The 27,011-nt window shown below is 46.7% G+C and overlaps 1 protein-coding gene across 10 annotated transcripts in view; it reads right to left on the minus strand.

The window, feature by feature from the left end:
• LOC137439963 (dystrophin) overlaps positions 1-27,011 on the minus strand; it is a 1,283,433-nt gene that overhangs the window by 754,228 nt on the left and 502,194 nt on the right. For all 10 annotated transcript variants that reach the window (XM_078768445.1, XM_078768443.1, XM_078768444.1 and 7 more), the window contains 2 exons: positions 25,175-25,348; positions 13,992-14,147 (listed from right to left, as the gene is read on the minus strand). In XM_078768445.1, the coding sequence (XP_078624571.1) occupies positions 13,992-14,147; positions 25,175-25,348 (330 nt within the window). The remainder of the gene's footprint in view (positions 1-13,991; positions 14,148-25,174; positions 25,349-27,011) is intronic.

Below are 27,011 nucleotides of genomic sequence, written 5' to 3' on the forward strand. Positions count from 1 at the left end.
AGAAGGAAAATGGAAAAGAGTAGCAGGGGTTTTAAAAATGGTAGGGGAACGACAAATGGGATGTTCACACTGAGGCAGCTGGTGGAGAAGGTGAAAAGGTTGGAGGTGCAAGGTGAAATGGCATTTGGATTTGTGGATCTGAAGAAGGCCGATAATACACTGTCTGGAGAGAGAGAGAGAGAGAGATGGTGATGACGACACTAAGATGGATGGGAGTGCCGGAATCAGAAGTTACGTTCCTAGTAGGGATGTACAAGGGAACAAAGGGAAGAGTTTTGATTGGTCCTGGAATGGTAGAGGTGTTCAGTGTGAACATCAGTTTGAGGCAAGAAGGATCTCTCAGCCCACTCATGTTTATCATGGTGATGGAGCTGGTAAGCAGGAAAGGAAACATGAAAGGTATTCTGTGGAGGATGTTTTATGCAGATGATCTGGCTGTTGTGGTGGAGAGAGGGTTGGATATGCAGGAAGTACTGGGGAGTGGAAGGAGGCATTTAGGAAACTGAGCATGGGGAAGACGGAGGTGATGTGCGTCGGGCAGCAGAGGAAAGTAATGAATATCAGGTAAGAGGGGGAGGAGACCAGACAGGGAAGTAGGTTTGAGTATCTGGGTGGAACAGTGACTGGGATTGGTAAGACAGAGGTGCGGAGGAGGAATCAGGTGGGTGCCAATGTGTGGAGGAAGGTGGAGGGAGTAATGGCAGACAGAAAGATATCAAGAAGATTGAAAGGAAAGGTTCTGATGGCATGTGTCCTACCTTTACAGTCTGGAGACGGTAGCACTAACAGAGAGACAACAACAGAGGCTGGAAGTTTGTGAGAACACCAGGGTCAGGAGGATTGTGGGAGTGAAGAGGGTGGATAGAAGGAGCATGGATGAACTGAGGGAGGAGATTGATGTGCAGATGAGCTGGACAAGGAGATTGGTGAAATTCCGGCTGAGATGGGCTGGGCATTTGGTGCTGATGGGGAAAGAGAGAATGGCAAGCGGAGTGCTTGAGGGAACACAGAAGGAGGAAGAGGTAGTCCGCGGTTGAGATGGGAGGATTGTGTGAATAGGGATATCAGGTGGGGGTGGTTGGAGAGTGGAGAGAGTTGCTGAGGACAGTGGGGAGTGAAGAAGGATTGTGGTCAAGGCAGGGCAGATGCTTGGTACCATTGGCCCTCACCCCTTTAAAGAGGATGACAAGAAGAAGAAGATGATGATTAATGATTATGAAGAAGAAGAAGAAGAATGTTCAAGCAATAATTCAAGTTAAACTAATTGATCTTCGATGATCATTTCGATATTCTTAAGAGACGAATATCGAAATGATCATGAAGATGTCGCATTACCAGAAGTCAGGAATTGCATGAATGCCGCAAATACAGGTAGATTGTGGAAGCTAGTCGCATCACCCTCAAGTAGCATAACCAGAGACAAGATCTCAAAGTAGCACAAAAGAGAAGAAAACTGGGTTCAGATGCCTCTGATTTGATTGCATGTATATGACGATGACACCTGTGACTTGACAGTAGTTCACTCACCATATACCTGGATGAAACACCAGTCACTGTCACAAACTTGGATTTGATGGGACAGGCCAGACTCTAGGAAAACAACCGAATCCCAACATTCTGCTTCGCATTGGCCACGGGCGGAAAGTACCAAGAGGCCAAGTGTGCGTGCGAGGTTTTGCGAACTCATGAGCCTTTTGCCAAAATCAAATTCCTTTATACATCATTCATTTTATATATTTACACATACATCATTCATCTTTATATATCATTCATTTTTATATATAATTTATATATCATTCAACTGAAAGGTGGACAAAGAGGTTCTCATTACCATGAGATCTGTAAGCGCAAGCCAGGATGCGCTTCGATGTGGGAAAGGGAATCCTCACCTTTTCCTTTTTTCAGGGGTTATCTGGGGGAATTCTATTATTTTGGTGGGGAATTCAAATAGCACACCCCGATTATGGCAGAAAATGAAATCGTTTGATGAAATCAAATGGCACGATACATGGCAGGCATCGTAACGAGACAATCATGCATAGTCCAGTCGGATTGAATGGAAGATGCATTTCATTAGGAGCGGATGTTATTTTGTAGTCATAGTCGAGGCTCGTGGAAGAGGTAGTAGGAGGACACAGAATGGATCAGGACACGACAGGGCAAAAAGAACAGCAGAGAGAGGGGGGAAACACCAACAACAGAGATGAAGGACAAGACAGAGGGAGACTTGGACAAAGAGTGGGGTGGGAGGAATGAGGGGCAGGAGAGGATGTTTGGGGTGGACAAGTTGAACACAGAAGGAAACTCTCAGGAGAGAAAACTGGATTTTGAAAGGAGGATTGCATGGGGTTAGGGTGGGTTAAGGGATAAAAGATCATGGTTTAGGATTGCTGACGATGTGAGATGGCGGTGAACAGCTAGCTGTCTTGAAGACCTGGAGGGAAGAATGAGATTGAAAAGAATGTGGAAGTTGAATCCACAGACGGGTAAAGAGGGACAAATGAGGGGAGGTGAGCAGTTATTCTGGATTTAGGTAGTTTCACCAGAAGGGAATTGATGGTGGACCACGTGTGCCCTCCAGAAACATGGGGGAGATGAAGACAAAGCATGGAAAGGGCAGAGGATGCAAGACTAGAAAGTTGGCAGCAGAAGACAGAGAGAGACCACCGACCTGTCTGCGATGGCGAAGTGATAGGCCCAGACTCAGCCTCATAGCATGAGATTCCAATAATCTTGAAGGCCTTGGTTTCCACGTAGTCAAGCTGAGCAACATGTGAAGCAGGGTAACTTTATGAACTCAACATTATTTTCTCGTTTCTAGGATGTGACCTTTGATGTTGCAAGAGCAAACAGGACCAAGTTTGTGATGAAAATTACAAGGAAAAGGTAAGTGTTCATTCATTAGAAATATTTAAATTTCTGCTCATAATTAAACAACTGCAGAAACACGATCATTATATCCTGCCATATGCACCTGTTCACCAACAACAACAACAACAACAACAACATGCATTTTAAAGGCCATTTTCCCTGCTAGAGCAGGGGTTAGCCTTGCGGTCCCCATGACAATCTTCTCCATTTTGCCCTATTTTCTGCATCTCTCCTTGTTAACCCCCTTGCCCGCATTTCTTCTTCCATCATCTTTAGCCAAGTCTTTCTCGGTCTTCCCCGTCCTCTGCTTCCTTCTACATTCATTTCCATCACTCTTCTCAACCAGTCACTTTCATCCTTCCTCAACACATGACCAAACCATCTCAACCTGTTCCTCTTCACAGCATCAATCACAGGCTCTATTCCCATCATCTTTCGCAATTCATCATTTGTCTTCCTCTCTCTCAACGATACTCCGCACATCCGTCGAACCATTCGCATTTCCACCCTTTCCAACCTTCGTTGCTGCTCGACGTTCATTACCCATGTCTCGCTCCCATAAATCATAACACTTCTCACACATGCGGCATACACCTTTCCCTTCAGCTTCAACGACACTCCCCTCATCATCAGCACGCCACGCCACTCAGTTCCCGAAACTTCTTCCATGCACATCTCACTCAAGCAACCGTTGCCGAGTCTGATCCACCTTCTCCATTCAGCATGTCTCCGAGGTAGCAAAATGTTTTCACACCTTCCAGCTTCACGCCGTCTCCAAGATCCAACTCAACATTTCCTCCATCTGCAGCTCCCTCTGTGCACACCTTACATTTGAATGTAGCTGCCACACTGGTTAATGACCCTCTCAGACCACTACATTTTTGATGAACCCACTCAGCGCACATTGTACATTGAATGGAGTTCACTCCGACACCCTTCCTACACACAGCAAAGGGCCACTTCCCAGTTCTTTCCACCTCACCACATGCTTTACCACTTGCCATCACCTTCGTCTTTCCGATATTCACCTTCAGACCTTTTGTCTCCATACATTCCTTCCACGTGTTCATCTTTTCCTTCAGTCCATCCATACATTCCGCAATCAACACCAGATCATCTGCATACAACAACTCCCACGGTAAACCCTCCTTTACGTTCTGAGCCAGCACCTCCATCACAGCTACAAATAGTAGTGGACTTAGTACCGACCCCTGATGCACTCCCACCTTCACCTCAAACTCACCACTGTTACCGTCCTTCGTCCTTACAGCTGTGCGCGCTCTTTTGTACATTGCCATCACTACTCTAATCAACCATTCCTCCACTCCTAACTTCCTCAATGCCCATGTCAATACTTTGCGTGGTACCCTATCGAATGCTTTCTCCAGATCAACAAACCCAAGAAACAACTTCTTCCTCTTCTCCATGTACTTCTCCTGCAACTGCCTCACAATGAAAAGCGCGTCTGTCGTTCCTCTTCCTGGCATGAATCCAAACTGCATTTCGTCGATCTTCACTTTCTTCCTTATCCTCCTCTCCAACACCCTTTCCAATACCTTCATTCCATGCTCCAATAACTTTATCGCTCGGTACGAGCCACACTCCAGAGGGTCACCTTTCCCCTTGTATAGATGGACAAGGGTACTCAGTTCCCAATCCACTGGAATGCGGCCTTCTTTCACCACCAGATTACAGATCTCTGTCATTCTCTTCACACCCCAACTTCCTGCTGCCTTCAACATATCTCCCACAACTCCCGTCGGACCTCCGCTTTTCTACCCTTCATTGCTTTTATCGCTTCCTCAACTTCCTTCTCAGTTATCTTCTCTGCCGGTCCTAAAACTGGGTTACTCTCTATGTTGCCATCCCATTCATTCTCTGTATTCAACAGCATTTCCATATATCTTTTCCATCTTCCTTTAATTCCATCTGGGTCGACAACGATTTGACCCACTTCATCCTTCAAGCAACTCACCCCCATCACATCACACCTCTCTTTCACTATCTGCTTTGCAATCCTGAATGCTGCTTTCTGACCCTCTTCCGAATCCAAGCGTTCTCTGAACATTTTCCTACATGCCTCCTGCGCCTTTGCTACCTCTTTCTTTGCAGCCTTCCTGGCTGCCTTATAACTTTCATGCTCTGCTGTTTCTGCTCCCGTACCCTTCGCCTTCTGCCACTCCTTGAACTTCTTCCTCTTCTCGTCAATCCTCTTTCCAACTTCATCATCCCACCACCATGTTTCCGAGTGCCTCGGTGGTCCTTTTGTCCATCCACATACCTCACCAACGGCTCCCAACAGACTAGCCTTCATCGACATCCAACCACTTTCAAGCTCAACCACATCATCCTCGACCCTACTCAGCCTCTCTTTTAATGCCTCCCTTACTGTCACCTCTTTCAACCTCCACACCTTCATTATCGGTTGGTACTTCACCCGCCGAGCTCTCCTCGCACTTTTCACCCTTATGTCGCAGACAACCAAGTGGTGCTGTGAAACAGCCTCCTCCCCCGGGATCACCTTTGTGTCCCAGAGGTGCCCCCTATCTCGCCTACGCACCATCAGGTAGTCAACGGTTGTCGTCGACTCACCTGACGTGTATGTAACAAGCTTATTATCCTCTTTCTGGAACTGAGTATTACAAATCAACAAATCAGCTCCATCAGCAAACTCCACAATCCTTTCACCTTCTCCATTTCTCACACCATATCCGTAACCCCCATGAACTCCGTCAAAACCGTCCATACTCCTTCCCACATGTCCATTTAGGTCTCCTCCTACCACAACAACTTCCTCATCTTTCACGTTTTCCATCAGCTTCTCTATCGCACACCAGAACCTGTCCTTTTCTTCATCGCTTCGACCAACCTGCAGAGCATATCCCGAGATGACGTTCACCAAGAGCTTTCCAATCATCATTTTCACCATCATCAACCTATCACTCACTCTCATCACACTCACCACACTGTCTACAAACTCCTCAGAAAACAGGACACCAACACCATTCATGCCCTCCAGGCACCCTTGCCACACAAACGTGTATTTCTGTCCCTGCCTACCCTTCACCACTCTCACACCACTTCCCTTCCATCTCGTCTCTTGCACACAACATATTGTTGCGGATATGAGGACTGTATATTTTTTTGATTGTGTGCTTTATTATTATTATTATTGTTTATTCTGCGCCCCCTGCCTCCGGAGCTGTGTAAAGGTAAAAGGGCATCCCATAATTAGTCCACAAGCATACACGTCAGCCAATAATAGAATACCCCTGTTCGATAGTTATATCTTATTCTGTGTTTTAGGGTAAGGCTGTGTCGCCCATTAATTGAAGTACTCCATTGCACCAGTGAAAGAGAATAGATCCCCTTTCATTCCCATCCCCAAAATCTCCATTTCCTTTCACATCCCCTTTCTTTCGTCATTACCAAGCCTCGATTGCCAATTACATCCCCTCCAAAACCACCATTGAACATGTGCTCGGGTCGGGGAAGAGGGGCGTGCCCGCCCGTCGTCATCAAGGGCGGAGCCAGAGGGTCGCGTGACCAACCAGGGCCGAGGTGAGCACACCGATGGGCGTGTCCTGAAGGCCGGCGGCTTGATCGCCGGAGGCGCTATAAAGGCGCGCGCGCAAGAAGCGTGGGGTTGTCGGTGGTGAGGAGTGAGTGGACCAAGAGAGAGAAAGAGTGGTTGGACCAAGAAAGCGAAAGAGTGGTTGGACCAAGAGAGAAAGAGTGGTTGGACAGGGAGACGTGCAAGAGTGTTGTTGAGTTGAGGGTTTGGACCAGACGAGTCAGACGAGTCCTGGCAAAGCAAGCGGCGGCCACAGCAGCAACAACACCCAACAGCCGCTTGGGGCCTGGACGGCGGTTTTGAGCAGGGCCGCGAAGGAACGGCGGCTGCTAAACGCGCCGATCGTGCTGCAGGACCCCCTTGGACCTTCCTCTCCCTCCAGCCATCCACCTCCTGCCTTTCCACCCTTCTTGTGTACGTGAGTTTGTTCTGTGTGTCTTGTCCCTGGGTATTTAATTAAGTCTGTATAAGCTAGTATTTGCACTGTGTCACCTGCGTCTTATGTGTTGTAAATAAACGTGACTGCTTTCTTTTTGCTTGTGTGTATAATAAATCCAATTACTCTTCTGTCCGTCTTCTCGTCTTATTCCTTTTCCTCTTTGCATTTCGTCGTTTTAGTCTTTTCCAGATTGGGCAGCTGCGGTGCGATACGGCCAAAGTTCTGGGTGAATCGGGTGAGTCGGGGAACAACTGTTCGGTCGCGGAGCCTTCGCTCGGCAAATAACATCTAAACCGCGATCAGTAACAATATGTCCACTCTTCTTCTGACCAATTCTTCCACCACTTCTCCTGATCTCCCTGTCATTGTCCCTACATTCCATGTCCCAAACCTCAGAAACCGATCTCCACTTCGGGCTGTTCCCTGCCCATATGTAGTTGTAATCGTCATGGTTCTCTTTTTGAGGCAATGTTTTTTTTATGGCCGGATGCCCTTCCTGACGCCAACCCTCTTAGTCATCTTTTACGACACGCAGGGATACGGTGTACCTATTCTTATCCAGGGTACACACCTGTTCACCAAGATGATGAATAATGTCCTCCTTTTTCTAATGCTGTTAAATATTTGCTTCTCACTCATTCTGTGAGACTTTGTGAGTGCGCGCACACACACACACACACACACACACACACACACACACACACACACACACACACACAGACACACACACACACACACACACACGTATATATAATGATGAATGTTTCAATACAGTATACAACACTGTACTGTACAATATAATATGCGTGTGTTCATCTGCCTTTAGAAGAATACGCGTTACCGATTACGGACTGGGACGAGGAATCTGTCTGGAACTTCTAACGGGATCAGAGCCGGTGTTGGGACGGCGACGACGACGGAACCCAGATCTAGCTCAAGAACAGGAGCACCTCACCATCATGGGTTCCTGACAGATATTGCTGAAGTGCGAGAGATGGAGCAAAGCCTTCTCGGACTTCTTGGTGATTTCCGCTCTGGCAAGATGTAGACATTTGACGAGGCCATAATGGAACCTCCCAGATCCCCTTCTTTGGTTTGTTTTTAAAGGTGTTATGCATGTACAAAAACATGTCATTGTACAATTTGGAATAGTTACCTTTATTTCAAAGTTTGCTCTTGGTTCAACTCATTTATTTGTTACTTGCGATGGATAAAAAGTTAACATCTTTTTATCATTCTCGCGAGATCTTGTAAAAAAGTTAACATTTGGAGATCTCGCGAGATCTTGGAGACGGCGGCAGGGATTTTCGAAGCTCCACACGGTCTCCACGTTTTTCGAAGTTAAGTCTGTTCACAATTGTATTTTGTCGAAACTGTATTTATCTTTCGGTGTGTGAAGTTATTGTGTGCAACTTTGGTTGTTTCTCGGTGTTTATCTTTCATAAATTGATCGTCTGTTTGCCGTGTCGCGAGCAAGGCCTTGTACAGTGTGCACTGTACAACCTTGAGGCTTTGTTTTTCTCTCAGTGGTCCGTCGTTTGTGATCCAATAACTTTCGCTCTCTGTATTCCCAGTCTTTTCACCCATAGCCTACTTCCTTGTGTAAATCTCAACTCAAAAAAAACAAACAAAAAAAAAAAACATTTCCTTCTCTGTTCTCATTCGTTTATTCATTCTTATTCGTTCGTTCGTTCTTCGACCACGTGTTTCTCCCCCATTTCCCCAGATAGTTTTCACTCATTAACCTTCAATGTTTACACTTTCCCCTCAAGTTATGTATTCCGTCATATTTTATAACACCTTTTTCTTCTTCTTCTTTAAAAGGCTGCTTTCGACTTGCTCACCAAATCAATTCATCCCAAAAAAAATATCCATCTCCTATAGTGCCTTTTTTCTACATTCCCTAAACTCTCCTGCACTCCATCCTCCATCCAGCGTCCTTAAACGTATTTTTAACTCGAAGGTCACAAGAAACTCATTTTGCAATAAATGTTCGTTTCCCATAAATCGTACACTTTCAAAAATCCAATCTCACCCCTCCCCTCCAAATCTTCCCCATAACTCCTCCCCTCCAAATCTTCCCCATCACCCCTCCCCTCCAAATCTTCCCCATCACCCATCCCTTTCAAATCTCCCCCCTTGCCCCCTCCCTCCTAAACTACCCCCTCACCCCTCCCCGCCAAGACGCCCCCTCGCCCCTCCCCTCCTAGACTCCTGCCTCACCCCTCCCCTCCAAATCTCCCCCATATCCCATCCCTTTCAAATCCCTCCCCTTGTCCCTTCCCTCCCAAACTCCCCCCTCACCCCTCCCCTTCAAATCTCCCCACCCTCATTGCTTCTCAATTTCCCCCCTCTCACTCCCCCTCCTCAAAGCATCCTCCCCGCTTCTTCCCCCTTCAAACTCTCACCTCCATCTCCCCCAACCTTCTGCCTCGCTCTTCCCCCTCCTCAAATAACACCTCATTGTGGCTCACCCAATCACCATCAAACCTTTTGTCCGCCCCATCCTTCCCTTTCTCCGAGCTATTCGGAAATCTCTGACACACCTTCAACAGCTCTCCCTACCTCTTCCACCTCTTCCACATCTTCCCCTACCCCTCCTCCCCCCTGTTCTGTATCTGATGCTCCCCCTTCCTCTTCATTAACGGTATGGACCTCAAACATCCGGGGCCTTCGTTCAAACTTAACTGATCTCTCCATACAGGTTGCTTCTGTCAAACCAGACGTGATCTGCTTAACAGAAACTTTCCTCCTTTATGATGTCTCTGATTCCATAGTATCTCTCCCGGGCTACTCCCTCCTCCGGTATGATAGACCTGAGCCTCGTCCTGGAGGCGGGGTTGCTATCTTTATCAAAAACTCTCTTCCTCACTCGCCCTGCACTGCACTCTCTCCACCTCACCCCCAGGAATACCTCTGGCTACGGCTTCCCCTTCGCTCCCACCTCTTGTTCATATGTGTGTTGTACCGTCCACCAAACAGTGATGACTCCATCTACATCTCGCTGTCTGATGATATGGACCAACTTCTAACTACTCATCCCAACTCTCTCTTCCTCATATGTGGTGATTTCAACTGTCATCATGCCAGTTGGCTGGGTGTGGGTACCTCTCTCACCAGCCATGGCTCCTCAGCAAAGGACTTCTGCGACTCACTGGGACTGACACAATCTGTCAATTTCCCGACCCGGATCTCAGTCAACGGAACATCTTCTCTTCTGGACTTGGTTATGACTAACTTCCCTGAAAATGTCTGCTGCTCTTCTTCTGCTCCGATCGGATCATCTGATCATGTCCTTGTTAAAGTGGACATCTCTCTGACCATCCTCAGGGAGCCTGCTCAGCGTCGACGAGTCTGGCATTTCACTCAGGCCAACTGGCACGGTCTTCAAGCAGCCATCAATCATCTGGACTGGTCTCCCATCTCTACCACCTCTGACATCAACTCATCCTGGGAATTCTTCCAAAGTAAATTGCTCTCTCTCATGCACAGATTTATCCCATCTCGTCTTCAGTTGTCATACCCTTCCTCCCGTCCATGGTACACGGAATCTTGTGGTGAGGCTGTTGCCCAGAAACAACTTGCCTTCGTCTCCTGGAAAGCAAATCCAACGGAAGGAAATCTCATTTCCTTTCACAAAGCCCGAAACAAGTGTGTGTCCACCCTCAGGAGAGCCAGGAAACAATATCTCTCCGTTCTCAAGACCGAACTCTCTTATCTGTCTCCCTCTTCCAAATCCTGGTGGCGTCTGGTCAAATCCGTTTCTGGTGTTTGTTCCCCCTCCATCCCCTCCCTTACCTCAAACGGCTACACAGCTGACTCCGCACGTGAAAAAGCTGAATGCCTCAACTCTGTGTTTGCCTCTAAATCTTGTGTCCCAAACCCATCCCTCTCTGTACCCACCATACCCAGTCGTACCCTGCTGCTCCTGGACTCCGTGTCCTTTCCTCCTGACAAGGTGGAAAAGTTTCTGTCAACCCTCGACTCTGATTCTGCAACTGGACCCGACGGCATCAGCCCACGGGTCCTAAAATCCTGCTCTGCCGCTCTATCTCACCCTGTCTCTGTTCTCTTCACCCTCTCTTTTGCTCAAGGTCAACTGCCATCTGCTTGGAAATCAGCCAACATCACCGCTTTGCACAAAAAAGGTGCAAAAACAGATCCTAGCAACTACAGACCAATCAGCCTTCTCCCAATTATCAGCAAAGTCATGGAATCCATCATTGCTTCTGATATGAAATCTTTCCTCTTCTCCAATGGCTTGATCTCTGATCATCAATTTGGTTTCAAACCAGGTCACTCTACTCTGGACATGCTGCTTCTGCTGTCTCAACAATGGATGGAGGTCCTCAATGCCAAACAGGAAATTAGAGCTGTCTCCCTCGACATATCACGTGCCTTCGACACGGTCTGGCACCCCGCTCTGCTCACCAAACTCTCCTCCTTTGGTATCCATGGAAATCTCCACGCATGGCTGGCGGACTTCCTCTCTAGTCGTCGTCAACGTGTGGCCCTGAATGGGTTTCTCTCATCTCCTCTTCCTGTTCAGGCTGGAGTTCCCCAAGGCAGTGTTCTGGGCCCCGTGCTTTTTCTGGTCTTCATCAATGATCTCTCTGACTCTCTCGAAAATCCTCTCTATCTCTTTGCTGATGACTCCACTCTCTGCCGCTCCATTCCTCTTCCCTCAGATCGGCAGTCTGCTGCCTCCTCACTCTCTGAAGACCTGGACAAAATCACAGACTGGTCAAACAAGTGGAACATGTCTTTCAATCCTGACAAATCTCACACTCTTACTATGTCTCTCCGAAAAGATCGACTGGACAACCCTCCCATCTACTTCCTCAACAATCCTCTCCAAGAAGTTCTGTCGCTCAAGATTTTGGGTCTCACTATCTGCCATGATCTTTCTTGGGAAAACCACATTTCCAAGCTGGCCTCCAAAGCCAGTCGCCGACTGGGCATCCTCCGTCGTGCGAAGTCCTTCCTCAGCACACCTGAGCTCCTCACCACATACAAGGCCTTCATCCGCAGCTCAATGGAATACTGTTCTCCCCTATGGGCCGGTGCTCCTGCCTCACACCTAGCTCGGCTTCACGCTGTTGAAACCAAAGCTTTCAGAATTATTGGAATCTCCCGCGATGAAGCTATCTCTGAGGGCCTTTCACTCACTCACCGCAGGCAGGTAGGTGGTCTTTCTGTCTTCTACCGACTCCTCTCCGGCCTTGCACCCCCAGCTCTCTCTGTGCTCTGTCCCCCAAATATTCCTACAGGTCGCACAAGATCTGCCAGCAACCCTCTGATGGTTAAACTGCCGAAATCTCGGCTCTCCGCTCACCTTCACTCTTTCATTCCTCTTTTCTCCCGCCTCTGGAACAAACTCCCTCACTCCCTTCAATCCCACTCCTCCCTCCAGGTCTTTAAAACAGCTGTTCACCACCATCTCTTATCTTCCCCCATCCAAAACCTTGATCTTTTCTACCCCCGCTAATTCACCCCAGATCCACCTTGTTTGAAATTCCAACTTCTTTCCTGGAAGTCCTGGCAGTGTCCATATGTTTTATACCTCTCCCACTGCCCCCTCCCCCCCCCCCCCCAAAGCCCTCGCCCTCTCTCAGATCTCTCGATGTCTCCATGTCTCTCGGTCCCTGCTCTCAAATGTTGTGTTTGTGTCCTTCCCCCTGTCTCCCCATCTTGTCTACCGCTCCCTATGTTATATGTTTTATGTGTCGGTTTGTCTTTCTGTGTAATTAATGTTCGCTCTTTCACGAGCCTCGATCTTGTATACAAAAAAAAATATATATAAAAAAAAAAAAAAATCCACTGTACGTTGTGGTTAATTGTACTAGGATGTTTTTTTCCTCCCTTTGTCCATCTATCTGTCTTTGGAGACGTGAATTTGTCCATTTTCCTTATTCTGTAAGGCTCACTTGGCTGTACCTGGGTGGTTTTGAGAGTAGAAGAGTTGCAGCTGAAACCGCAATCCTATCCAAGTTATTCCTGAAGACTGAAGCTTTGCTTATTTTTGGTTCTTCCTGATTACTTCAATGCAGTATTAGTATTTGCTCTTTTATTTCATGATACTAAAAGGGTTAAACTATAGTTTCCAGTAGTTTTGCAATTTGAAATCACATCAATTATTCACTTTGGGGACATCTGACTGAGGGGAGGAGAGATGAGGTCAGGGGAGAAATACATTGAGAAAATTAAATTGGAGGAAAGAAAAATATGTGCAAAAGAGGATTATAAGAGGGGGGAAGAATAGAGAGGTGGGAAGAGTGGAGATGGAATGGATACAAGGTTGGGAGGTGGTGGGCCTAAGGGAAAATAAGGTATATATGGAACACATAAGGGGACGAGGGAGTCCAAAATTCCATTGTACTTCCATACAAAAAAGCATGGGAACTTTTTCATTTTGATGGAGTTGGGACTAGTATTGGCATATGGGAACAATGGTTTGTTCAACTTTTCAAAAAGAAAAGTTGTTTGTTCAAAAAGAAAATCAACTACTGAAAAGTGGTCCTGCTAAGTTGAAAATGCAGGCCACTGTGTGTTTGTGATATTGTTCGTGGGCCATTGTTTGCAGGCCAGGCCATACATTCAATGTGTCTCTCCAAAGTCATGAGAAATTTTTAAGGTTCATTGCTGATGCTATCAAACCACCTGCCAAACACCATTGAAGTCCAACTCTCTGACAACCTGAGCAGTTTCCATTCATCATCATCATCATCATCAGATTCAGGGGAAGCAGGTGATCGTGTAATACCCCGGTCTCTTCATGCAGCAACTGTTTTTAATCATAACCAATTAATCTGACCCACCTATTGTTTTAAATACATATTTCATTATCATAACATCAACATTATTGGCCATGAAAACAAAACATCCCAACACAAGAGCACGACCTGGTTTACCTTCCGAATTACAATTAAAACTTGAGTGCCCCCTGCTGTCCTTCCTGGTTTATCATATAAACTTTCACTTCATACAAAGACAGCTCTGTTAGCAGGTTTAACTTTGGAACCCCAGGCAAATGTAACTCTGCAAATTTCAGAGCGACATGTTCCAATACCTTCCACCGAGGGCGAACAATCGTGATGTCAGGCCTACCTGAAAGCCTTGATCATTATAGAGATGTTTCAGCGTTGTCAGCTGTTCATCGAGGTCTTGGGAGTTCACCGTGTACTGCTTTTGTACAATCTGCCGTCCTGTCTTGATGACACTTTCGACTTCACTCTTGATCTCACTCAAGGTCTTGTAAAGTTGCTAGAAAGGGAGCGAAAGTGGCCGCGTGTCAGGAAACACGAGAGGTTGCGGCAGGATAACGATGACATAAAATGTGTCAATCATGTTTGAATCCATAAAAAGTCCACACATCATGTTAGAAATAGTTTAGTTGCAATAACAAAATAGGAATGCCAGAAAGAAAATGTTTGCCTCTTTTTGCACGAACGTCTTCTTCAGTCAATCACAGGGATAGACCATAAAATAATATTGAATACAAACGGGTGGATAGTTTTTTGTTTCTTTTATACATGGGCTAAGGCCCATGTATAAAAGTTTTGTACTTCGACAAGTACAAAATATATATATATATATATACAGTGCGTATCAAAAAAAAGGCAATCCGAATTCAAGGGGTTAATATGCAAAGGGTATTTATTTTGACAATTTACATGTGGTTTACCAATTATGAGGAGATCCTCAGCTTTCCATTGATGCCTTTCATGCATCATTGCTGTCACACATGACCGAGTACATGTTCATTGAAAATGACAAGTTCAAATCGCATTTTTACAAGTTTGGCTAACTGCAAGACAGTTTTAAATGGACGCATTACTTGTCGACTGCCAAGTTGATTATGTAAAATTGTTAAGCTGGTCTGGTAATCGTCGGTTGCGTCATCCTTTGTTTAAGATGGGTATTTAAGATGGGCCAACAGTGTATGGGTTTAGAGACAGTCCGAGTCATTCAAAAGATGGTTCAACTTACGACTGAACAGCGGACCTTCGTGGTTACAACCTTTCACCAAACTGGAAGTTTTCAGCAAACTCGTGATGCGTTCAGGGAACATTTCCTAGAACGGGAGCCTCCAGCAGCCAAAACCATCTGGGCGAATGTTAGAAAATACCAAGAGCATGGCACTAGCCTCAACCGCAACAAGGAGAATTCTGGTAGGAGGCGCACTGGGCGATCGGAAATGAACATTGCAGCAGTAAGGCAGCAAGTTTTGGAGCATCCTAGGGATACCAGCGCAAGACGAAATGGGACGGGATTGCCTTTGGCAACATTCAACCGAATCACAAGACTGGACCTCCACCAACATCCATATCGGATTCACATCTGGCATCGAATTACGCCATGGGATTTTGCCAGGAGGCTGGTGCTTGCCAGATGGTTGACAGCACGTTGCGAAGCAGATGTCAATTTCCTGCAGTATCTCGTTATTGGCGACGAAGCTGCTTTCGCCATGGACGGCAAGGTCAATACCCATAATGTTCTTGAATATGCACAGACAGGACAACCCCCGGAATTTAATTTTGACACCAACATGAATCGACAAAAGTGGACTGTTTGGTTGGGACTTTGTGGAAGTGGTCAGGTGATCAGGCCATTTTTCTTTCAAAGGAATGTCAATGGTAACAGGTATCTGCAGATGATCAATGATGAAGTTTTACCGCAGCTGGAGGAGAACATTGAGCGACAAGTTCGTGGTGTCTTCAGATATCTCTGGTGGGCCAAAGACAGGGCCCCAGCACATCGTCTTATCGCTGTCCGAGATCGACTGAGGGAACTCTTTGGAGACCGAGTCATCGCCCTCAACCATGCAGTGGAATGGCCGCCAATATCACCTGACCTCACACCATGTGATTATATCCTTTGGGGACATTTAAAGAACAAGGTGTTCGTAACTCCTCCCTGTGATCTTGACGAATTGCAGGGCCATATTCGACATGAAGTGGATGCTTTGCGCAATGACCCGGCTATGGTGAGATGAGCAGTTCAGGGTATGCTCCGCCGCTGTGAGCTTTGTGTTGAAAGGGGAGGTGGACATGTTGAAGGTGTGGGTGCATAAAGGCCAATCATTCCTGAGAAAAGTTCACATCTGACGTTCATTTTGCACCAATTATCCTGACTTGCATCGATTAGCCAAACTTGTAAAAATGCGATTTGAACTTGTCATTTTCAATGAACATGTACTCGGTCAACGGTCATGTGTGGCAGCAATGATGCATGGAAGGTATCAATGGAAAGCTGAGGATCTCCTCTTCATTAGTGAACCACATGTAAATTGTCAAAATAAATAACCTTTGCATATTAACCCCTTGAATTCGGATTACCTTTTTTTTGATACGCACTGTATATATATATATGTATATATATATATATATATATACAGGAAGGTCCAGAAACCCTGGGCACATTTTGAAGAACGATACCTGCAACAAACATTAAAGTTTCTTATTGTTTAAAGGTTTATTGACATTAATAAGTTAACAAAGTTTAAGAATTTAAAGTTTGAAGTAAAGTTAAGTTTAAAGTTAGCATTAAAGTTTATTATTGTTCTTTGGTGCAAATCAAAACATGATTACTCGTAAATGGATGTGACTGCTTCAACACGCATCATGTGATACGCAACAGGGTGAGGTGCATCACATGATATAGATCAGAGTGAGCTTTGCTCAATGTGCTGCACGCATTTGTCTTTGCATTAGTTCAGTTCATTGTGAATTAGATGCCCTAATATGACGGAGGATATCGTGAGACAGAAAATTCGCGCTGTACGCTTGCATTCTGTATCTGGAAATTCGGCTGAAGTTCACAGACAACTTGTCAAAGTATGTGGCGCTGATGCAATTGACAGAAGAACCATCGGCAGAATAAACAAGCAGTTTGATGAAACCGGCAGCATTCTTCCAAAACAGTCACCAAGTAGGCCTCGTACTGTTCGAACTGAGGAAAGCAGAGCGGTCATTGAACAACAACTCAACAGTAACACGCCATTATGAAATCGTCGTTTATCAAACGTCATCAACATAAGCCGATCATCGATTCAAGGAATACTAAAACAGTGGAGAGGATTCGGGCAGGACAATGACAGGCGGAGGACTAAGGAGGAAGACTAAGACAACACAAGGGACAAAGCAGATAGGCAGGACCACCGACCTCCTTGATCCTTTTCCTCCTTCAGTTCTCTTCACAAAACCCTCTTCTCTGCCCACTCTCATTTCTCCTCAGCAAAACATTCTCCTTTATTCTCCTCACTCAGAGCTCCTCAGCTTCTCGTCAGAGCTCCTGTGTCCCGTTTCCGCACGTCCTGGCTCTTCCCCTTTCTTCAGCCTCTCCACCGAACAGCGAGCTTCACAACACCATGTTTCCCGCCCGCCCTGGCTCCTCCCTAGTCTCCCTTGACCCTTGCCCATCCTCCAGGAGTTGAACTCCACCCCCGTCGAAGGAACAACTATAGCTCCGCGCCCCCTCCACTTCTGCCTGACAAAATGCCACCCGCACGCCAGGAGGAAGTTTACATAAGGTTTTACACACATTTCCTGAACTTTAATCCCTCTCTAACTTATCACAAGCACGACCCGCATATCGTACACATTTAAACACAACCTTAAGCTACATCGTCCCTGCTTATGTACATCGAGATGCGACTACACGTCAACATGGTCCATACTATTACTATACAATCCTACTCTCTAACCTCGCCCCATAAACGTAACATTAATCCCTGAAACATCGGATCAATACCGTCCCTTCCTTACCAACCGGTTCCTCTGAAACCCGATACAGCTCTTCTATTCAATGGTCTGCAGGATCACTCAGTCTGCGATTCTTTGATTTCTTATCAGTGATCCAGTCTCCCAGGGGATAAAGGGGGCACCCGGGGGGGGGGGGTGTCCCCCCAAATCAGCAGTGTTCTGAACTACATCTTCAAGAGAAGACGTCACCTCACTCGGGGCTATTTTTATTTTTAACGTCAACATGTGCAAGTCGACTTGACAGCCAGCTTATATTATCCATCCTCCAAATATGTCAAATCATGGTCCAGTGCTCTGCTAACGAAGCGTTAAGACTGGTCTCATTTCATTCCGATTGGGACCTACAAATGACATGAAGCAAAATTGAAAATAGGCCACAAGTTGAACGCAGCTCAGCAAAACCTGAAGGGCCAGCAATTGGATTTCCTAATGGCTCAGTCATGCTTCACACACTATTAATGCATCCGAGTAATCACCAAGCGAGGGTCCACTCCACTATTACATTTATTAAAGCAATTATGATGGAACAAGTTTCAGCAGCGGAGTTAGAATCAATTACGCCTTAATAACCGTAATGCTCATTCCAAACACTGCTCAGGTGAGCACAGCTCACATCTGAGAGTGAAGGTCAAGAGGTCACGCTCCACACGAAATCCCACATTTCCACAGGTACAAGTGACATTTGGCTCCTGAATGGTGCGCGTTTGTTCCAGAAGGTGCTGAGCTGGAATATGTCAGTGTGGGGAAAGTGGGACAATGACACTGGAGTTGCAGACACCACTGAACTTCACCACATTATATATATATATATGTATATGCTAGCTTGGTCTCGGCTTGCTGCGCTCGCCTCACCTCGCGTCGTTACTGAGGAACGGGCTTATTTTAGCTGAGGATAATGACTGCACCTGAGTTGCTGTGTTGTCATGATTTACACCAATAATAATACAAACAACGATTTTGCACAAATTTATTTGTAGCGTTTGTGATAACACATTTTTATAAACAATTTAGGTTGAAGATTTATATATAAAAAAAATTAAAATTAAAAAATAATTTTTGTACGTTGTATAACATTATCTTGTGTAACACGGTAACATTATCTCTGGTATATCTCACTATATGGAGTCGCCCTGAATGCGGTTGGGAGTAAATAATTACCCTCGCCAGAGGAAAGGGTATTGTATTTGAGTCAGTTTGTCTGTCTGTCTGTCTGTCTGTTTGTCCACACAGAATAAATATGATTTTCTCTGCAACCGTTGGTCCGATTGACAGGAAATTTTCACCATAGGTGCAACTCCAACTGTAGATTTTTTTAATGATAATTATGACGTCATATGTCACGTGGTTCGGCCGCCATATTGGAAAAACTTTGCACCTCTATCTCGGAAAGCGCTGAATAGAAAAAATTGAGACATGGCTCATTGTAAAGAACTCTCCATGTGGAATAAAATATGTTAATGATGACGTCATAGGTGCCTCCATTATGACGTCATAATTCAACAAGTACAAAACTTCATCCGACCAAGATGAAATTTGTTGAGCGCCATATCGACATAAACTGGTGGAGAAAAAAATAATGAAGACGTCATCAGTCACGTGGTTCGGCCGCCATCTTGGAAAAACCGAAAAAATTTGCATCTCGATATCTCCGAAAGTGCTGAATATAAAAAATTGAGACATGGCTCATTGTAAAGAACTCTCCATGGGGAATAAAATATGTTAATGATGATGTCATAGGTGGCTCCATTATGATGTCATAATTCAACAAGTACAAAACTTCATCCGATCAAGATAAAATTTCTTGAGCATAATCTAGGAATAAATTAGTTTAGAAAATAAATAATGATGACGTCATCGGCCACGTGGTTCGGCCGCCATCTTGGAAAAACAGAAAACCTTTGCACCTCTATATCTCCAAAAGCACTGCATATAAAAAATTGAGACATGGCTCATTGTAAAGAACTCTCCATGTGGAATAACATCTGTTAATGATGATGTCATATGTGCCACCATTATGACGTCATAATTCGACAAGTACAAAACTTGGTTCGGCCACCATATTTGTTTCAACACAAAAGCCTTAAAAACCATTGAAAATACATCTTGGCGAGGGTTTGCAATCTCTGATTGCTCTTTCTTGTTTCCTCCTGTGAGAGGAATGTTTACGACTTGAAACCTCAGATTATACTTTCACAACCTTTACATAGAAACCAGTGGAAAAAGCAAGGGCATAACGAATGAGCAGAATTTTGTTTGTTTGTCTGCACAGACAAACATACATACATACATACATACATACATACATACATACATACCTTTGTTTTCGGAAAGAGGAACGCTCAATAATGCTCCTTCCTTTTGGCAAATCTATTCTAAATCGTGGGTTTGCCTTTTATGAGTATTTTTTCTCCAAATAATAATGCTGTCCTTTGAAGTCTGAATACTTATATGGGCTGCCATCCTTTTGAGCATGATTGGACATTTTTACTTGTTCTTGCGTATCTTGTTGATGATGCGGCACATTGCACGTTTAGATGATTGAATGACCCGTCTCTTTAGCAGCACGAATAGTCTGGGAATTGCAAGTTGACATTGATGTGGTGAAACAATTCCCTCTCACTTGATATATTCAAAAGTTGCCCCAATTGCACAAATTGCGAAATTTTAGTTTTGTATTCCTCATAGTTTCTTTCCGCATGCTAGAGGCTATCGTTCTTAAATAAAATAATATAATTATTACTTCGTTTATTTCTGGCCAATCAGTGAAGCTATTAGTTTATTACAGGCCAAAGGCTGTGATTATATTGAGCAAAATTGCAAACTTGCTTCACATCTTTATGTGAGAATTTTTTTATTAGCTGCATAACTTGCCAGCAGGATGGCCTAGGGTCAAATCTCTACCCAATAATAAAATTCCATCCTGGTGCTTCGTATGCAGAATGATGCGTAAATGTGTGTGCCGTCATTCCCATGGACGTTAAGCCGGGTGTCCCATCTGCCATCATGAGAATGGCCGCCGTTAAGGATCATCGAGGGCATTGGTTAGGCATCGAGGCGTTAACGAGCATTGCTATTTTTTTTATTTTTTTTTTGCATACAAGATCGAGGCTCGTGTAAGAGCTAGCACATTAAACACAAAAAACAAAAACGGACACATAAAACATATAATAAAGGGAGTGGGAGACAAGACGGGGAGAGAGAGGGAAGCACACAAGTACATCAGTAGAGAACAGGGACATTGGGAGATCTGTGGGAGGGAGAGGGCTTGTGGGTGGGGAAGGGATACACGATATAAAACAAACTGACACGACTAGGAATTTCAGGAATTAAGTCGGAGATTGAAAGAGGTGGATTTGGGGTGTATTAATGGGGGTAGAAAAGATCAAGGTTTTGGATGGGGGAAGATAAGAGATGGTGGTGAACAGCTGTTTTAAAGACCTGGAGGGAGGAGTGGGATTGAAGAGAGTGTGGGAGTTTGTTCCAGAGGCGGGACAAAGAGGAATAAAAGAGTGAAGGTGAGCAGAGAATCTTGATTTTGGCAGTTTCACCAGAAGAGGGTTGCTGGCAGTTCTTGTGCATCCTGCAGGAATATTTGGGGGACACAGCAAAGACAGAGCTGGGGGAGCTAGGCCAGAGAGGAGTCGGTAGAAGACAGAAAGACCACCAACCTGCCTGTGGTGAGAGAGTGAAAGGCCCTCAGAATCAGCTTCATCACGGGAACTACCAAAGATTCTGAAAGCTTTGGTTTCTACAGCGTGAAGCCTAGCTTGGTGTGAGGCAGGAGCACCAGCCCACAGGGGAGAACAGTATTCCATTGAGCTGCGGATGAAAGCTTGATATGTGGTGAGGAGCTCTGAGGTGCCAAAGAAGGACTTCGCACAACGGAGGATGCCCAGTCCGCGACTGGCTTTGGAGGCCAGCTTGGAAATGTGATTTTCCCAGGAAATATCATGGCTGATCGTGAGGCCCAAAAGCTTGAGTGACAGAACTTATTTGAGAGGATTGTTGAGAAAGTAGATGGGAGGGTTTTCCAGATGGTCTTTACAAAGAGACAAAATGAGAGTGTGAGATTTGTCAGGATTGAAAGACATAGAGTGAAGAGGCTGCTGCCTGCCGAACTGAGGGATGAGGTATGAAGCGGCAGAGAGTGGAGTCATCAACAAAGAGATAGAGAGGATTTTCCAGAGTCAGAGAGATCATTGATGAAGACCAGAAAAAGCGCAGGGCCCAGAATACTGCCTTGGGGAACTCCAGCCTGAACAGGAAGGAGAGAAGAGAGAATTCCATTCAGGGCCACACATTGACTGAGACCGGAGTGGAAGTCCGCAAGCCATGCATGGAAATTTCCATGGATTCCGTAGGAGGAGAGTTTGTGGAGCAGGGCGGGGTGCCAGACTGTATCCAAGGCACGATATATGTCAAGGGAGACGGCTCTGATTTCCTGTTTGGCATTGAGGACCTCCATCCATTGTTGAGGCAGCAGAAGCAACATGTCCAGAGTAGAATGACCTTGTCTGAATCCAAATTAATGATCCGAGATCAAGCCATTGGAGAAGAGGAAGGATTTGATATCAGAAGCGATGATGGATTCCATGACCTTTCTGAGGATTGGGAGCAAGCTGATTGGTCTGTAGTTGCAAGGATCTGTTTTTGCACCTTTTTTGTGTAAAGCGGTAATGTTGGCTGATTTCCAAGATGCTGGCAGATGACCTTGAGCAAAAGAGAGGATGAAAAGAACAGAGAGAGGGTGAGATAGAGCGGCAGAGGACCAGAATTTTAGGACCCGTGGGCTGATGCCGTCTGGTCCAGTTGCAGAATCAGAGTTGAGGTTTGACAGAAACTTCTCCACCTTGTCAGGAGAGAAGGACACATAGACCAGGAGCAGCTAGGTATGACTGGGTACGGTGTGTACAGAGAGAGATGGGTTTGGGACACAAGATTTTGAGGCAAACACAGAGTTGAGGCATTCAGCTTTTTCACGTGCAGAGTCAGCTGTGTAGTGTTACGAATTCGTCACTTCCGTTGTGGTGGTTTTCATCCACTGTAAATATTTCTGATTCCATGTACTATTATTGTTGTCATTTAAGGGAGATAGAGGTTACTATTTCCAGAAGGTAAAAAAGTTAATGTTTTAAAAGAAACAGGAAACCGGATCGGGAACCGGACGACGATGAAGAGGAAGAGGAGGAGAAGAAGGCGGAGCGAGTGAGTTCGACAAGAAAGCCGAGCTGCTTTGAGGTCTGAGCGAACGTTGACGAACGAGAGTCACGAGTGAACTTTGGGTTTCCCAGGAAAGGGATTCCTGCGACAGAGTTGTTATCGCTGTGACAGATAAACCTGCGTGGCAGGTTTTGTGGTTGATTCCGGAGAGAATGATCAGAGTGCCGTTACGCCACGAGAGCGGGCCGTCGGCCATTTTGACTCGTGCAGGACTTGCGCTTCACTCAAGGTTTCATCTCGCTTCAACCATTTTCACCGCATTCAGACGTTAATCTGGTGTGTGTGTGTGTGCAACGTGGCTTTTGAAGGTTAATTTGCGGTTCGCCGACTGTGGGCCGTGGAACGTCCATACCCGAGGGTGTGATTTCCCAGTCGCCTGGAGGGCGCCTTTGGATTTCCCCGTCGCCTTGAGGGCGCCTTTGCGCAGCTTTGGCAGCAGGACTGTAACTGCCAACCCAACGCGATTCTGGTCTCGATTGGACATTGTTCTGACGATCGCTGGAGCGGATCGACTTTGGCTTGAAGCCGGAATCAACTTTGGCTTGAAGCCGGGATTAGAGACATTGGGAATCTTCTTCTTTTCACTCACTTGGAGCACAGTGAGTTATATTGTACGAACCTGATGGTACCATCATAGGATATATATTGATTGTACTTTTGATTACTATTATTGTTGTACTGTTATTCTTGTGTGATCTTAATACAATATTTGTTTGTTGGTAGCAATTGGTGTGGCTTCACCATTGATCTTTGACATACAGAATAACACATTTTTCTGCCGTCACTCCTCTCGGGGCTCGGAGGTACACCGTGACCAGGGGGTTTGGGGAGGAGCACGTAACAGTAGCCATTTGAGGTAAGGGAGGGGATGGAGGGGGAACAAACACCAGAAACAGATTTGACCGGATGCCACCAGGATTTGGAGGAGGGAGACAGGTTTGAGAGTTCAGTCTTGAGAGTAGAGAGATAGTGCTTCCTGGCTCTCCTGAGGGTGGACACACACTTGTTCCAGGCTTTGTGAAAGAAACTGAGATTGCCTTCCATTGGATTTGCCTTCCATTGGATTTGCCTTCCATGAGGCGAAGGCAAGTTGTTTCAGGGCAACTGCATCACCAAAAGATTCTGTGTCCCATGGATGGGATGAAGAGGATGACAACTGAGGACGAGATGGGATACTTGGGATACCCTTGCACCTTTTTTCAAATAACGCACCATTTCTTGCAGAAAATGTTTGAAATTAAAAAATATTTTGGTCACTGCAGGTCTTGTAAAATTGCTGATAAGGGAGTGAAAGCATGCCTGATCAAAGTTGGACATGCAAGCCGATTGAGCGTCGATGCCGTGTATTGTTGAAGACTGTGGAAAAGAAGTTCACACCATCTTCCGAACTGCGATGACCACAACAGGTTTGATCAGTGGGAGAAAGCTTTTTCCATCGGCGTCATCACACAATTCCCATTCCACAAAGTACACTTCAAAGTAAACTTTCGGTGGAAGCATCAATAAGCTGATGGACCGGTGGATTGTCTTAAGGATTTGCATTTGGAAAACCTTAGCACATCGTTTTGTGAGCTGGTGGAAAGCGATGCTCCACTCAAAACACTTGCAAAAAGTCCTGGAACATCAACATACGAACTTGGGGGTAATCAAATAAATGTGGTCAATTCATGTGCTTCAGAAGTTGGTGCTTCACAGTTCTTAGGAATGAAAGACAATCGGTGGCTCCTCAATTCTCGGCCTTGAAAACATAGTTTTGTGGTTAACAAGGTCACAGTTCCTTATTTACCTGTGCAGTTGGTCTTGAAAGCTGAGTCAATAAGCATCCCATGATGCTGGTAAAAACCACCGTTTAGAGGCCATTTTTCCCCGCAAAGCGGTGGTTGGCCTTTTCGGGGACCGTGGTTGTTGTTGTTTTTTGGTCCCCTTTTTGAAGCAATGTTTTACGGCCGGATGCCCTTCCTGACGCCAACCCTTTTTGTCGCCTTTTTACGACAAGCAGGGAATTACCAGTGAACCGGTACTCAATTTGCCGACCTCGGAAGGATGACAGGCTGAGTCAACCCCCCTGGCGTTAATTCAGCAATCGACCGGGATTTGAACCCAGGATCCTTGGATCCTAAGCTGGCACCCTAGCCGCAAGCCCAACACCAGGGCTAGCCCAACGATAGCCCAACACCAGGCTAGCCCAACACCAACACCATGATGCTGGTAATTAATTCAAAATTAATAAACTTCCTAAATTTGTCTGCAGTTTATCCTTTTATTTTTACTTTTATCAGCCTCCTATTTTGTGCTCCAACATCATACCATGCAGTGGTCGAGTTGGGCTTGCACTCCCTCAGGCTCGGAGCTGTGCAGGCGAACCAGGGGGACCTCTCGTCCAACATCAGCCAAGATACGTTGGCATTGCGCCAACCGCCGATCGAAGTCTGCTGGTTTGTGGAACAGACGCAGCCGGCCCCGCAAGTCTGCCAGGTGAGTCTGTATACAACAAAGTGGCCAACCATGAGGGTTAGAAATATCTAAAGGACAGTTTTGTTGTGTAAAACAGTCAAACGTTCATACAATTGTAAACTGTTACAATGACAATTAATAACTCATTTTGCACATGTATGTCTACGAATATCAGTCTCAAATAGTAGGCTGTAGCGGCTACCGCTGGGTATACATAATCGCCTTGCACCTACCGAGGACGCGGAGCGATCACCATGCCGGGCTCGCCCAGGACGCCCGGGCATGCCCGCTCTCGACTTGCCAGGCCTCGTCCGGGACGCCCGGGCGCGCCCGGGCATGCCCGCTCTCGACTTGCCAGGCCTCGTCCGGGACGCCGGGCACGCCCCCTCTCGCCTTTCCCAGGCAAACGCTCCGGGATAATGTGTATATATATTGCTGCCCGATAAACGGGCTTTCCAGAGTACCCGAGTTGATTTGACACAATAAAGAAACTCGGACGAATTCCAGCTTTTTGTCGCGTCCATTCTTCCGATTTACGTTGGAGCATAGCTCCTACATTGGTGACCCGACATGGACACGGCAGTTGCCCTCAAACTGCCTACCTTCTGGGAGGCTCACGCGGCGGTTTGGTTCGCCCTGCGACTCCCTGTTCGCCCTGCGAGGCATCACGGCCGACGACACCCGCTTCCACCATGTGGTAGCAGCACTCGGCTCAGCCACCGCGGCCCGCGCCCTGAGCCTCCTCGAGCGCCCGCCAGCCGCTGACAAATACGACGCGATTAAAAAGCTCCTCCTCGACGCTTTCGCCCTCTCATCAGCGGAACGCGCACGGCGCCTGCTCGACCTGCCCGAGCTCGGCGACACGCGCCCGTCCGAGCGAATGGACTACATGCTTTCGCTGCTCAGCGAGCACTCTCTGGCATTCCTGTTCCGGGAGCTGTTCCTCCGTCAGCTGCCTAGCACGGTACGCCTCGCCCTGGCAAGCACGACGATCACGGATCCCCGCGCCCTCGCCAGGGAAGCCGACAAGATCTCCGCGGCAGGCCAACGCATTGGAGCAGCGACCTGGAGCCAAACGCCGTCCGAAGCAATGCCCATGGCGCCCGAGCACCCGGCACGGTCGACGACCGAACTGCTGATGCAATTGGCGGCCGCTACGCCGCGCCGACCACCTCCAGCACGACAACCGGAGCCTCCACCTGACCAGGCGTGGTGTTATTATCATGCCAGGTTCGGACAGAAGGCCCGGACATGCCGACCCCCATGCACCTTCGGCAAGCCGGGAAACGGCCGGGCCGGCGTTCATTACCAGCCATGAGCGCCGGCCACACGGGCAACTTACTTTTCATCACGGACAAAGCGTCCGGACGGCACTTCCTGTGTGACACCGGCGCCCAACTGAGCGTCATACCCGCCTCCGATCAGGACAGGCAGTCCGCGGTTTGCGGCCCCTCCTTGGTTGCGGCCAACGGATCGGCCATCCGCACCTTCGGCCCGCGCAACGTCACCCTCTGCTTCGGCGGCCAACGCTTTAATTGGACTTTTGTAACCGCAAGCGTGCCCATGGCTCTGCTAGGCGCCGACTTCCTCTGCGCACACGGACTGCTGGTGGACGTCCAACGGCGTCGCCTCATCAACGCCGAGACCTTCAGCTCCCTGGCATGCACATTGAGCAGCTCCGCTCTGACCG

The sequence above is a fragment of the Myxine glutinosa genome, chromosome 14 (genome assembly GCF_964187855.1).
Source record: "Myxine glutinosa chromosome 14, kmMyxGlut1.1, whole genome shotgun sequence".
NCBI classification, from domain to species: Eukaryota; Metazoa; Chordata; class Myxini; order Myxiniformes; family Myxinidae; genus Myxine; species Myxine glutinosa.